The following is a 15038-nucleotide window of genomic DNA, read 5'->3' as shown; positions in this document are numbered from 1 at the left end:
AGCAAAAGAAATTTTTTTTTTTGTTATTAGAGAGAGAAGTAGGAATTTTAAAATAAATAGCGAATAATTTGATAATAAGAAAACTAACTTAATACAAATAAACAAATTAAAAGTTCTATTTGAAAAAAAGTATAGTAGGAGTAATAAAAAAGGTGCTATAAAAGAGCAACAAAAAAGTTCTATCAGATTATTGAGCTGTAGAAGTGAGTAATATAAGATATTTATATAAAATTTGAATAAATTAATTGATTTTTTAAAACATTTTAATGTAAAATGAATATTATTTATGCTTTAAATTCACTCTTTTTTATAGATATTTGAATGAAAAACTTAAGAGAGATTGAGAAAAAGAGGTCTACATAGGACATACTGTATGAAGCACTTTCTAATTTATTTCTTTTAATGTTCCTAAAGGACAGTGAAAGAAATAGAATGAGAATTTACTATGTTGGCTTGGTTACTTTCTACTTTTCTTAGATTGCTGGTTTGATTATCTCAGTATCTAAAGTATAAGTCACAGACGACTATTTAAATTATATCTTTTAATATTGCCAATCAGTTAGGGTAACATACCTTCTCAAGAGCATTAATTCAGGCGTAGTAATTGCAATCGTATTACTCGTTTTATGCTCATATGAATTGACGTTGATTTTTTATAATTTAAATTTGAGCTTTGCAAATATTAAAGGTATACCTTTCTTACTTATTCATTTAAAGCTTGCTCGTTGTTCAATTTATTAAAATGTAGAAGTTTAAATTTTTATGAAAAATGTAGACAAAAAAGTGAATAATTTTAATAAAAGACGCGTAATAAAGAACATTCTAACTTAATAAGTGAAAGTCAATTAAAAATAGAATATAATTATAAAGTTATATCATAAAAATTAGATAAAAGTCTATTTATCTACTAGTTAGTTCGCCTATTAATTGATTTACTTACTTAGACTTACTTTACTTATTTATTTTCTTTTAGATTTAATTTTCTTAATTAAATTAATCAATGAGAGATAAATCAATCAATCAATCACCCATCAGCTCTTGATTATTAATTTTTTATGAATAATTATTATAGATGACGTTGATATTTTGAAAACCTAAGCCTACCAAATAGGCACTATTTAGCTTTACTTTGAGCATTAAAAATGGCTTTACTGCTTGCCTAAGCTAGACTTAATTTTTGGTGTTTTATTTTGCGATCAAACCAATGGATCTTCAAGATGTGTCTAATCTCTAGTTAATTAGAATGATAATTTACTGATTTACTACTTTAACATAGGATGTGCAATTATTTTGCTTCTAACAACTATTATGCTAAACCTAATAATAGTTCTTATTTATCATAACCCAGGTAACAGACTATTTAATTAATTAAATAACTAACTAACCAATTTAGTTTTGCAAGTCTTTCTTTTATCATGAAATAATTATTTTTGATTCAAAAATAAATTTGTATGAAATTCTATTTTAAATTATTTAAAAAAAATATTTATTTTTTTTCTAAATGTTGAATATGAAAAAAAAAATTATATCTTTGAAAATTTGATTTGATAATTAGACATTTATCATATTTCTCAAAAAAAATATTCTTAAAACGAAGAATGATCATTTTTAATTAACTCAAATAATAATAAAAATATATCTTAGATTATTTGATTTGATAATTATCATATTTCTCAAAAAAATATTCTTTAAAACAAAGAACTTAGCAGTGTTAATTAACTAAAATCCAGATACAGCTAATTTAAGTAGATTGAGCCATTGCTAGAAATTGGATTAGTTATAACCACGTATACAAATAGCACAGGCTTGGTATTTGCGGTTGGCTAGATCTTTGGTATTTTCTTATTGGTTGAGTATTTTTATCATTTCCCCTTGATGGATAAAAATATTTCTGACATTTATGGATGGATGGTAATTGTGTATTAAATATTCGCTTCTATGGTGCTCTTTAGAGAATACACATCAAGCATAAAAGATCAAAACTTTCCATTTACTTTCTTGGTTATCATTTCAATATTCTATGGTGTTTTAAAAGCATTTTGGAATAATAAAATTATTTTTGCTATGACAGTAGATCCCAACAGGTTAGGAGGTATGCCATTTTTAAATTTAAAATATGTCTTTTTTCTTTGATAAAATCAAATAAAGTAAGCATAAACAATTTTTTTATAAAATTAAATATTCTAAAGATTTCCCTTAATCTACTTGCTTGTATCTTGAAAAGCTATGCTAACTTTTTGATTAGTCAATCACTGATCTTTCATGTAAACTCACTCTCTTTGGGTCACTTCAACTTCATAAAAACAACTGTAGAGATACTAAATGTCCTTGCAAAGATGTCTAATTTAACGAATTAGCAGGTATTTATTTTTTTATTGAGAGGAATATATAAAAATATTGCAATCAATTTATTACTTTATAGGTAAAGAAAAGCCAACAATATCAGGAGGAATGATCATAGATTTGGGAAAGGACATTAAGATTAAAGGAGTAGACTTTGCTAGAATTTGTGATGATTTAGCTATCTTTGAAAAGTGGTTTATGCTTTTTGTAGACTATCAGTTTGAGATTTTAATTAGCCATTTAGTTAAGAAGGGCTAGGAAATAATAGTTTAGGTATTTGCTTGCTTGAATTTTCTTTATTTATTTGCTATAGATTGAAATTTTAATTTTATTTAATTCTTGTTATTGAATTTAGGAGGTGTGTTTGAGGTATTGGTTCTTCTTGATCAAGTTTAAGAAAAATCAAATAAAAGCACTTTACTAGAATAAAGTCATGAATTAAGTCCTCAAAAGAAAAGACAGTTTCTTCTAAACAGTTGAAAGAAGCTTGACAAATTTAATTGAAAGCAAAATCAAGGAAAAAGATAAAGCGCATTTTTATTCATACAGGTAAATAGTTTATTAAATTTGTTATTATAATTAATTTGAAAATTAATTGCTCTATTAGTTAGAAAGATAGATAAGATGCCTCAAACAATCTTAAATTTGACAAAATGGTACAATCAGAAACACAGAAAGACAGGCTAAAAAGAATACTTGGTAGATATAATGATTATTAACAATTTTAATTAAACATTTTACAAATACAGGAAACGTGATTGTAGAAAAATCTAATTATATGGATTAAATGATTAAAGGATTTAAATCACTTGAAGAAATGCGCTAAAAAACAGTTAGTTTTTTACTTTTAGTTGAATATTTTGAAAAGCGCTTGGCTGAATAAATAAATTAAAACAAAACTAATTTATACTTTTTAAAATTCAACTCTTTGTTGAAAGCTTACATATTATTTGATCCTATCAACTGTAGAGACACAGAAGCAGCCGTTGAGGAAGTTATCAACAAAGAAAGATCAATTGATCAAACTACTACCATAACAAGCCTAAGTATTTTATAAGGCAATGTTGGAAGCATCATTGCCAGCTTTAAAAATGTTAAGGAAAATGGTAAAATCTTAAAGTTTTCTGAAAAAATTCCATAAATCTTTAAGTATGAAAAAGGAGAATTCTAAACAAAAGTAATTGGATATTTATTTTCTTACTGATTTGATTGTTCAACTTTTTATTTTTATTTTTCTATTGATAATTATTGAAAATGTTATTATTATTTCTTCTAAAAGAAAGTTATAACTAAAACATATATTTTTTTTTGAATAAAAGGAAAGCGTTACTGATTTAATTCCAAACTGCATTGGAAGACTTCATGATTAGTTTTTAATGAGACTTATCACTACAGGTGTCGCTAAAACCGTTAGAAATTATAGGACTATGTTTGCCAAAGATAAATATGGTTATATATTTAGAGTTAAACTATTTATTAACTTTTACTTCATCAAGTAAGATGATTTTGCTTTTAGTTCCTTAGTGATTAACTGTCCTTCAAATGAAATGAATGTATTATTGAATTCGAATGGCTATATTGAAGGAATGAGTTAAAACTTTGCATAATTAATTAATGGAGAAGAAGTAGATAGTGTTTATTTCAAAAAGCTCAATATCTCAGCTCTCATTCCTTAATTCGTTGAATTTATGGGAGAATTTAACATTAAAGAGGAGTACTCTTTTCTTAAATTCAAACTAGATGTTCCCAAAGGTAATTAATTATTTGATAATGCTCTTTATAATACAGTTGCTAAATAACAATAATCCTTTATCTTTAAATAAAAAAATATATGATATGCCATAATTTTTGGCAAGATAAAAGATATTTATATTTTCAATAATTTAAATTAAATAAATAAATATATTAAAACAGAAAAATAAATAATTATTTTTTAAGAAAAAATTTTGAATTATAAAAAAAAAATTTAAACATCAAAAAAATTTAATTTTATTGAAAATTTATTTGTATAAGATATTTATTTTTTATAAATAATTTAATTGTTAGATATGAATAAATTAATTTAGACATTTATTCTACACCACTCTAATTATTACAATTCGTAGTTCACATCTGAAAAAGGTAAAATGAGTTCTTCTCGCAGTGAGCATGCAGATTTAACAAAAAAATAGAGTAAAAATAATGCTGATTGGAAGAATAATGTTTCTTCCTTTTTAAATACTAGAGTTGCTCACAAGCTATGTAGCTATGAACTAACTTTGAATGTAAGACATGAGTTGTTTTAGGACAATGGCGAAGATGTTCTTCTTTACATATTGGAAATTTAGTAATACGTTAATTGGGAGGATCTGCTTGCTTCAGAATTTTCAAATAGTACAGGAGGAAGATCTAAGTAATCTTATAAAAATATGGCAAGCGAAAGAAGTATAAGAGCTATATATAAAATTTTATTTATTAATTTATTTTATGTTTGTTTTCTTACTAATTAAATTAACTTTTAAAATTTATAGCAAAAATAGAAGGAAAGTAAAATAAGCAGATCTTTTAAATGTAAACAATAGAAAATTAGCTCATAGGAAAACACGATAGTAGCTTCCATGAACATAATGAATAAGAAGGGAACTTAATAAAGAGTACATGTATGAATTTATAATCAAAGTAAGACACTGCCTTTTAACCTATAAAAAGTTCATAAATTGATAGTTGTGATAACTTTGATAAAAAAAACCCTCATGCTAAATCTTAATAAATGTAACCTCAACTTTAGAATTACTAAAATTTAGATGAGTCAAACATGCCTATTTTAGAAAATAAAAAATTCGATGAATAATTATTTGAAACAAATTAAATTAATAATACTCTGATGATGATGACTACTCATAACAACGAAGATGATAAGGAGTTATTTAAATCTTTACATTAAACAAAAGTTATCAAAGATAAGGCAGAAGATTCTACTAATGCTTAACAAAGTAATTTAATAACTAAGGAAACTCAAGAAAATGGTCTATTATCAGTGCAAGATGAATAGAATATGAAAGAAAGTTAATAAAAAAAAGATGATGAGAGCTCTTAGAACGACTCTAAGAATTAGGGTAAGTAGTCTATTTCTGTATTTGATGACCCAAAAAAAGAAGAAGGAAATGATATAATTAGGTAAATGGGTAAAAACAACATGTAAATTTACGAGCAAGCATCATAATCTTCTGTTTAGTCTTCATCTTCCAGTATAGTCAAGCATATTGTAGACAACACCACAAGTAAAAGCACACCACCATTCTTTCTCATCCTATATGCTGTATTCATCTTCTAATTTTTCGTCTTTATCACTGTAGTAGTAGTGCTTTCAGTTACTATTTCTAATAGTTTCAATAGCTATACTTAAGGTATTTTTAAGTTTTATTAAATAAAACCTTCTTAATTCAACTCAATTATATTCAGAATTCTTTTTTTACTAAATTTTTGATAAATTTATATTATTTATTTAAAAAATATATTTATTCTTATTTATTTATTTCATACAAATTTACCAGCTAACTTCTAAGTTGAGCTAACTTCAAAAAATATTATATAAAATATGAAAAATGCCTAAAATAGGCACTTTAAAAAATAAAATTTTTTACCATTGTTAATCAACGAGGATTAATAGTAAATAATTTCTTAATAATATTTCTTTTTTAAAATATTAGCTCTAAACAGGATGGGAAGGTAAAAACAAACAAACAAACAAACAAAAATTATATTTCAAGATTTTTAATCTATTTTTAAAAAAATAAATAAATAATAAAATTTTAAAATAACAAAAAAGCTCTTCGAAAATGCTTATTCCTATAAATCAAGCTATGATAACATCGGATATAACCTCACTTGATAATATGCAGATGCTTAATCCAATTCCTTCCTCTCAATACATGAATTTGATGGAGTAAGTTACAAAGACAGGATATTTGCAATATTCAGATAATCTATTTAGCTTTTTAGACCAGCAAGTTTAATATCAGTATTAAAGAATTGTTTTTTAAATGATGATACAAGCATATTTAGTATCGTTTGATAAGCAAATTATTTCTAATTAATACTTTACAGAATTTTTAAAGTTAGTAGGAACTACCTTATACAATATAAACAGAGATGATTATCAAAGTAATTAATTTATTTTATCATAAACCACTCTTAATTAATTTAAAAATATATTATTACTAGAATTGATTACTGTGTTTGCTGAAGAAAAATATCTTTTAGTAAATAATCTGAACAGTACTCAATCATTTCTTCTAACGTCTATGCAAAGCATTAGTGATGATTTAGTTAGCCTTTAATCCAGCATCATTATTGTGAATACTTATAGTATAGTTTTAGCTATAGTCCTAATCATTCTCTCCTTTGGGTTTATCATTCCATCTTATAATAACCTGAAGTTTAAATCTGAAAGAATTTTGATGATAGTTAGCAGATTAAAACAGGAAGAAACAAGTGATATTATTTTCCACTTAAAGGGGATTCAGGTTAAACTTTTTTCAGATAATGATGATTATCTTCATGTCGATTTTTCGAACTTTTCTTTGAGAGAAGAAAACGAATTAGAGCAATCACAGAGAAACAGCAGAAAGAAAAATAAGTAGAGATAGAACTACCTCTATGACAGAATATCTGACAATAAGCTGCAGTTTTGGTCTTTTGTTATCATTTTGGTCTTCTTTTGCCTACTTTCAGTTTTATTTTTCTTGATAGTAAATCAATTCATTATTTTTATTTTTTAATTAATTATTAAGTGCTTCAACAAAAAATATCAACAATATTTCAATAATTTTAAGTTTAAAATCTTTGATCTATCTTCAATCCATCCTTTTATTAAAAAGCAAATCTTATATTTTTATTAATAGAATTTCGGGTTATTAATTTTAAACAGAAAAAAAATATATATTAAATTAGTACAAAATTAATTAATTCTTTAAAATAAAAATAAATAGATTTTCATATACTTGAATCAATTCCAGAATATTTTTGGTACTCCTGCTAACTAATATAAAGATTTTATATCTGGTTCTATGCAATTTACAACTGCTTCAAGTAGCCATAATTCTATCTTGATTAATAATCTACTAAAGGAAAACAAAATAACGTATTTAACAGAGTAGAAGCTTAATGAACTGATTGAGCTAAGAGCACAATCGCTTTAATCAAGTCAGCAATACTTTTCTTAATAGTTCATTTAATTATAATAATAAGGAGCTACAAGTACATTCTAAACTGCTATTGTCCAGATAAGTTAAGGAAATATCTGTGCATAGAATATATTAGACTAAAAATATATAGATTATTGCAAGTCGGCCCTTTAAGGGATTCTTACATAAGGTCTTCAGCCTACTATCTCAACAATAACCTAAAAAATCTAGAACGAAATGAACATAGATAGCAATTTTGGTTTATTTATTCAAAGTTAAGAATACTAAGATGGAATTATAGTATAGCAACTCTTGACAAATTTGTTGACATATATAGTTGTTTAATTTGAAAACTAAAATACAAGCATAAAAGATAGCTACTTAAATACTCTTTTATTGCTTCTTTGTCTTGGATGCTTAGTTTATGTCCTAACTTTCTTCATAGTAATAGCTTTCTATCTAAATAAACTTAAAACAGAATATTTGATTATTAAGAAGGCGATCCAACTTGTGCCTTACAGAAGATTGACAGAAGGTATTTATTTATTTGCATATTAATAATTTTTAAATTTATTCATGATGAATGAACCTCAATATCAAATATTTTTTAATTAATAAATTATAAGATTCAATGACATTATTCCTCCTTAAAAAAATAATGGATGTAAGCTGATTAGTTTTTTTATTTTTTTAAACAAATTTTGACAAAATTAAATAAAAATTTTTTAGTTGCAATGAGATTAGAACGAATATTCATACACATTGATATATATTTAATATAGTTTTATCATATATTTTAAATTCATTTTTAAAATCATATAATAACTATAAAATAGATATGACGCACATTTAATTTACTTAAAAACAATATTTAAAATGTTAGTTAGTTAGTTAGCTTAGCTCCTAATCGATTTACTTACTTACTTACTTTGCCTTTATCAACAAGTAAAGTTGCCATTAAAAAAATATATAAATAGTTATATAAATATAATTTAAAAATTTAAATAAATATCTATTTTATTTAAAATTAATTACTCACTCTATATTCTATACTTAGTTAATTTACACAAAATTCTTATTATTATAAATTTACTAATTAAATTTTTCATTCTAACAATTAAAATATCTTATTTACTAATATATTATTTTTTAATTCAAGTTAATTAATATAATCATTGTTTGTTTTATATTTGATTTCAAACTTTAAGTAAATATTTTTAATATTCATTTTAAAAACCTATTTTTTTAGAAAATAATAAAAAAATCTAATAATTTTTTCTTTCTGTCTTTTTTATAAAAAAAATAATTTTTTAAAGGTTTTTTGTGCTTTTTTAAAATGTTTGCTTTATTCAGTATATAAAAACTTTTTTTATTAGTAAATAACTAAAATAGGATATATATATACAAACGAAACAAACAAGTTTATGTTTAATTTTAAATTATTCAAGGATTTAATATTATTTAAAATTTACTAAATTCTTTATCATCTTGCTAATTTAAATTTAATAAATTGGGTGAATTGATGAGGAAATCAATTTTAGAATCAATTAAATTAAAGTGGCGTGTGAAACCTAGCCCACAGTTTATTATTGGTATTGAAGGTTAATTTGCATAATAAAAATTTGCATGCATGAAAGGCTTAAATCCAAAGAAGTTAAATTTTCTTAAATAGAGTTTGTTTTTTATAGCAAAATAGAAGTTCATGTTCTTATTATCTCTATACGCTTAATAATAGCCTGGTACATTTTAAAGATAAAAGCTATTACAATCGTAATTAATAGCTGGAAAGCCTAAACTTTATTCTAAAGTTGAGTGTAAATTAGCTGTTTCTCCACTACTTCCTCCTTCCAGAGAGGTCCTGCTTTATAAACTATCCTCCAACTCAAAAGAAGTTAACATTCCAGTTTCAATTTATGAGGTGAGTAAAAATTTTTTCTTTGCAAAATAGGTAATTTTCGATTTAAAAGATGATTTAAAGCCTAAATTGTTGCCTATGAATAATTTGTTATGCAGAAAATATGAATATTTCAGCATGGTACCAGGCCTTATTTAAAAACGTTGCTCAGGTATTTAGTAATTAATTTTAACTTCATGCTATGATTGATATTCTTTCTAAAGTAGTTTGTTATGTAAGAAAGCTGCATCATTAATTTAGTTGAAAAATGATCTTGCATACTTGTTTCTAAAAAGCTTGTTGATACCATAATCCATGCTTAAGAAGTAAAGCCTTTAAGTTTCATTGTTAAATGGCTCAAAGACTGAATATGTGAGGGAATTATGGCTGTAACTAAAACAAGTATTTTACCACTCGTTAGGATAAAAAATAAATTTTCTTCTTCTCCTTTTATATTGCAAGCTATCATCAACCTTTCTTTTCATCACACTAGTGTTTGCTCTTAAAGCACCTAAATCGCCAATAAAAGGCAAAGAAATTTCATATTTTGAAAAGTGTCTGAATTAATTATCAAAAAAGAGAGCCACATCTGCGTTATAAGAAATTTTCTCACAAAAACCAAATACACCATTTAGCTCAGCATCTCCTCCTAATGAAACGAATCTATGATTTTTAGATCTCTAAGTTCTAACTATCCTAAGTCTATATGAATCTTGAATATCAGTATTAAATCTGAGGTTGAGCACACCAAAATGGTCTAGATCGTAGCCACAATAAACGTTCTTAAACATTCCACTATACAGCAATTTGGTGAAAAACATGTTTTGAAAATTAAAAGCGAAGTCTTGCATAGTAGGAGATTTTTATTCTAAATCGGAGGCAAAAAACTAGCGCATAATGCTATTTAGATAAATATTTCTGAACTCTACATTTATTTTATTTGTAGGAAAGCGAACATCCTTCTTTATCTCGTCTAGAATCATAAAATTAGTAAGTCCTGAAGATTTATAGTAAATCTATTTCTAGACATTTTAATCCTTATTGAATTCTTCATCATAATCTATTTGTTTAGATTTTTTTTAACTAATATCGTTATTATTGAATCTACGATCATGAAAATTATGTTTTTTCTATTTATATCTCTCTTCAGAGTTGTCCTTGTTGCTACTGAAGTTACTCATTCATGCAATCTATCTGCTATAACTTACTAAATAAATTTAATATCTACTATGGAAAATTATTCTTATTTGAATGTTGTAAATATCCTAGATAATTTATTGTATTTATATATGTATCTTTTTTATATTAATTAATATTTTAAGCAATCAATTATATCTTATTCAATATGAATAAATCTAAATACCAATCAAACTCTATCTATAAATTCTATTTCATCATACTAGAACTTTCTTTTATTCAATTAAAACCAATCAATTATACCTTTTCCTGATGAACACTTTCCTTTTTCAAATTATGCTTTATTTTACTATAATTTTATTTAGTAGAAAAATAGTTACAATTTCCTAAAATATTAGCAAAAATCTAATGAATAAAGCAAAATTTTTTTACAATAAAATATATTTTTAAATATAAGTTAAATAAAATCGACATCTAATATAAATAATTAATATTGAAAATTAAATAAAATTGATAACTAAAAATAAACATTCTTAGATGAGAAATAAGTAAACAAGAATGATCTTTTGATTTTATCATTAATCATTTTTAGTTTGTCATCAAAATATTTATATATGAAACAAATATATTTGTTAATTAAACTAGATAAAAATATTAAATATTTAACAATTTTTAAATTTCAATGAAAAATTTTTATAAAATATTAAATGTTTGATTTTAATTTATCACTTAAACCTATACTTTGGGAGGTAGAAAGAATTAACAAGTATTTAATTTCTTCAAATTGTAATGTAAATTTCTATAATTATTTTATTGAAAATTTTTGAGATCTAAAAATATCCCTCATAAAAATGAAATCTAATAAAGAAAATATTTTAGATTTAATATGAATAATAAATTATTTATTAAAATCAAATTATTTATTTATTACTGCTGATTAATAAATATCAACTCGTTAATAATTTTATAGCTTTCGAATAGATAATAGATAGACTCATTGCTTGAAAATTAAATTAGTTCATAGATTTTAATTAAAAAGGTATAACAAAGCTAAAAATATAACTCAGCAATATAATAGATTATCAAAGTTAGTTTCATTTTAAAAAGTTAAAATTTTTACATGAGAAGAGCTTAATCTTCGTAGGGAAATAGGCAAATGTTTGGAAATATCTCTGCTTATAATCCATTCAACCCACTTTAGTCATATCTTATAGAAAACTATAATCATAAATAATATATCAATTCTATTGCTAATTAGAGGATTACTTATTTTTTAGATAAAAGAATGACAAAAGAAGACGAAATTTATCGTCAGATGTTGAAAAATTCAATTGCAACTGGAGTCATGGCTGATGACAAATTCAGCTCTTACTTATAAAAAGTCACAAAAGCTAGAGAATAATCAGAAATAGAAGCTATTTAGATGCGTCAAGAATAAATTAAAACTGAATAAATGGTTAAATCAGCTAAGAATCTAAAACCTAAAAATGCCATCAAGCATGTCAAGATTACCTAAGAAGAATTTGCTATAAATAACTGTGCCTAAATAACAGATTAAGAAGAACTTAAAAAGCAAATATAACAATTAGTGCATGTCAATAAAATAAAAAATTTTGTATAAAGAATTAATAATAAGAAGCAAATAAAATACTTAAATAAGGTAATTAATTTATTACAATTATACATTACTCTGAAACTTCTTTTTTATGTTTTATTAATCGATATTTAATATTTTTTTAATATGCATTTTATAAAAAAGCTCAGCTAATACCTTAAATAAATAAATAAATTATTTTATTCATTTTTAAAGCTATTGCAATTGTTATTCAATATTTTTTTGTTTAAATTTATTTAGGCTCTTGATGAAATAAAACAGCATCACAACAAGCGAGATAAACCAATAAAATATATAAATAATGAAAATAAAGATCCAAGAGCTCTCCATAAGCCTCTTAGAATGCCTATAACAGACTTTAAAGTAGTTAAGCTGAAACAGAAGCCTTTAAATTTATCTGATGATCTTACTATTAATTTCTTCGATTATTAAGCTAAACCTCATTAAATAGTGGTTCCTAAGAAAACAGCTGAATAAGAAAAGATAAGAGAAAATGAAGTAATCACAAACTTAGGTTTTAAAATCAGGTAAACTTCTGAGATTTCGGTAGTGGCTTAATCAAGAAATGCTTCTCCTCAAAAATCTAATTCTCCCGAAAGACAACACCATTAGAGTTAATTTTTCTAAAGTCGTAGAAACAGAAATATGGCAAGAGAGAAGGGCTTGATGATAGACTTAGATCAAATAGAAAAGTAAGCAAAAGAGGAAATTTTGCAGGAACAAAAAGAAAATGAATTGTTTTAAGAAAATCCTCAAGATAATGTAATTAATTATTTCACAATTAACTAATTTTATATAAATTAAAATAATATATTTTACAAAGCTTTTTGTGACTTCTTACATACCTACTTAACATATTCAGCAGAGATTAGGATCAGCAGATTCTCATAAAACTGTATAGTAATCAAAGTTTTAGTAGCTGAGATTACAAGATACTGTTTCACCATAAGATCTAAAAAACTAGGGTAAAAAAGTATCACTTAATTAAATGGGATCTTTTAATATAGATAGTGCTGTTAATAGCTAGAAAGAAATCAATATAGTTGCACAGCCAAGCTTGACTTAGAGCTAGCTAAGCTAAAGGTTTAAATAATCTAATAAAATGAACAATCTTATTGATCAGATGAATGATTATTAAAATTCTAGTAATACTAAAAATATCAATAACATAATCAATAAGTTTTAAAATGATTATGATAAAATGAGCCAGCAGTATTTCGATAAAGATTTATAATAATAAACAGATTTAGAATAAACTCTCCGTGATCCTGAAAAAAAATCCTTCTTGGTCAAAACAAAAAAATAACTTGTAAAATGAAAATAGATCAATTAATAATTAATAAAATCAAAAATATTTATCTTGGAATATTATATATAATATATCCAAATCAATAAAAAATAATTAAAGTAATTTATTTAAAAAATCAAATAAAATTTCAAGCAAACAACCAAATTTATTAATATAATTTTAAGTGATATAAAAAAGATATTGATAGAGTGAGTGTATAAATAATTTTATAAATTAATATAGCCAAATATATACTTTATTTATTATATTTTTATATAAATTCATGATGAGAGTTGCTTGCACTAATTAATCAATAATTTCAAAATTTTAATTGCACTTATTCTTCTTATTATTAATCTTAATTCATACAAACGTTTTTTTTTATACCCTCCTCGACCTAACTACTCAACTACCAACTACTTTATATAAAATAAGAAATTAAATTTAATGATATTTTATGTTAAAAAATAAATATTAAAATATCTTCTATTTATCAAAAGAATAATTAATTTATTTAGTTATTAAACAGAAAATTGATTTAAATTTTAATAATATAATTTTATCTAATAATAAACAAATAAAATAATTTAATTTACATTTTACAGTCAAAAATTAAAATTTTAATATCTTCTATTTATCAAAATAATGATTAATTTATTTAGTTATTAAACAGAAAATTGATTTAAATTTTAATAACAGAATTTTATTTAATAATAAAGTAATAAATTAATTTAAATTGTATTTTACAGTCAAAAAATAAATATTAAAATATCTTATATTTATCAAAAGAACGATTAATTTATTTAGTTATTAAAAATTTAATAAATGATTATAATTTAAAAAGATAAATCAAATAATGATTAATTTAATGAAAGAGTAGAAATTATTTATTTTTAAACATTTATTAAATTTAATAATTGATAATAATGTTAATACTAATTAGCTAATGAAAATATTTAATAATTTAATAAATTAATTATAACACAAATATTAAACAATAATTTAATAAATTAAATACTATATTAAAAATTATTTATTTTTGATAATTAATGATAATAATTTAAATAATAAATTGATAATTGTTAAGTTATTAAAAATATATTAAACTGATTAAATCATAATATTAAATAAAAATTACATAGAATAAAAAAATATTAATTTTAAATAGTTATTTATTTTAACAAAAATCATATCAATAAGAATGTATTTAACTGATAATATTTTAAAATGATAAATTGATTTAATTAAAAGATAATAATTATGTGATTTATTAATAAATTATTACATATTTAATAAAATATCATATACATAAAAATGATATTTGATTGAGTAACTACTTATCAAAATGTAAATAAATACATAAATTATTATTTAACTTTTATTTTATTTGTTATAATGATTTAATTAGATTAACAATTTATAAATTGGAAATTATAATTAAAAGATATAAATAATATTTGATAATAATCCTTTACAAAAAAGTAAAATGATAATTTATTTAACTTGTAGGCAAAACATTTTAAAAAGACTTTAATTTTGACTAAAAATATATTTAAACTTTAAATAAATTATTTCTTTTAATTAAAAATATTATAT

The 15038-nt window shown here is 22.9% G+C and overlaps 3 protein-coding genes across 3 annotated transcripts; 2 read left to right on the top strand and 1 right to left on the bottom strand. All coding sequences in view use genetic code 6, as the record gives it.

Moving 5' to 3' along the window:
• Positions 1–432: 432 nt before the first annotated feature.
• Positions 433–8350, top strand: TTHERM_00672030 (transmembrane protein, putative; the record flags this gene model as incomplete). The annotated part of the gene is made up of 17 exons (XM_001014980.2): positions 433–688; positions 1073–1348; positions 1700–2092; positions 2190–2360; positions 2423–2616; positions 2699–2892; positions 2951–3042; positions 3093–3520; positions 3663–4095; positions 4390–4767; positions 4854–5729; positions 6033–6051; positions 6152–6486; positions 6547–7073; positions 7314–8043; positions 8135–8172; positions 8345–8350. The coding sequence occupies 17 exons, from the start codon at positions 433–435 to the stop codon at positions 8348–8350; spliced, it is 5346 nt and encodes a 1781-aa protein (XP_001014980.2).
• Positions 8351–8951: 601 nt separating this feature from the next.
• TTHERM_00672020 (hypothetical protein) lies at positions 8952–10583 on the bottom strand (the record flags this gene model as incomplete). Its single annotated transcript, XM_001014979.1, has 1 exon — positions 8952–10583. One exon carries the CDS (start codon positions 10581–10583, stop codon positions 8952–8954), a length of 1632 nt encoding a protein of 543 aa, XP_001014979.1.
• A 950-nt stretch (positions 10584–11533) lies between these two features.
• On the top strand, positions 11534–13472 carry TTHERM_00672010 (hypothetical protein; the record flags this gene model as incomplete). The annotated part of the gene is made up of 3 exons (XM_001014978.2): positions 11534–12199; positions 12395–12916; positions 12978–13472. Exons 1-3 carry the CDS (start codon positions 11660–11662, stop codon positions 13470–13472), a joined length of 1557 nt encoding a protein of 518 aa, XP_001014978.2. The 5' UTR covers positions 11534–11659.
• Positions 13473–15038: the final 1566 nt, after the last annotated feature.

The sequence above is a fragment of the Tetrahymena thermophila genome (assembly GCF_000189635.1).
Source record: "Tetrahymena thermophila SB210 genomic scaffold scf_8254658, whole genome shotgun sequence".
Lineage (NCBI taxonomy): Eukaryota > Ciliophora > Oligohymenophorea > Hymenostomatida > Tetrahymenidae > Tetrahymena > Tetrahymena thermophila.
Note: the sequence above shows the minus strand (reverse complement) of the source record. Positions and strands in the feature narration are given on the sequence as shown.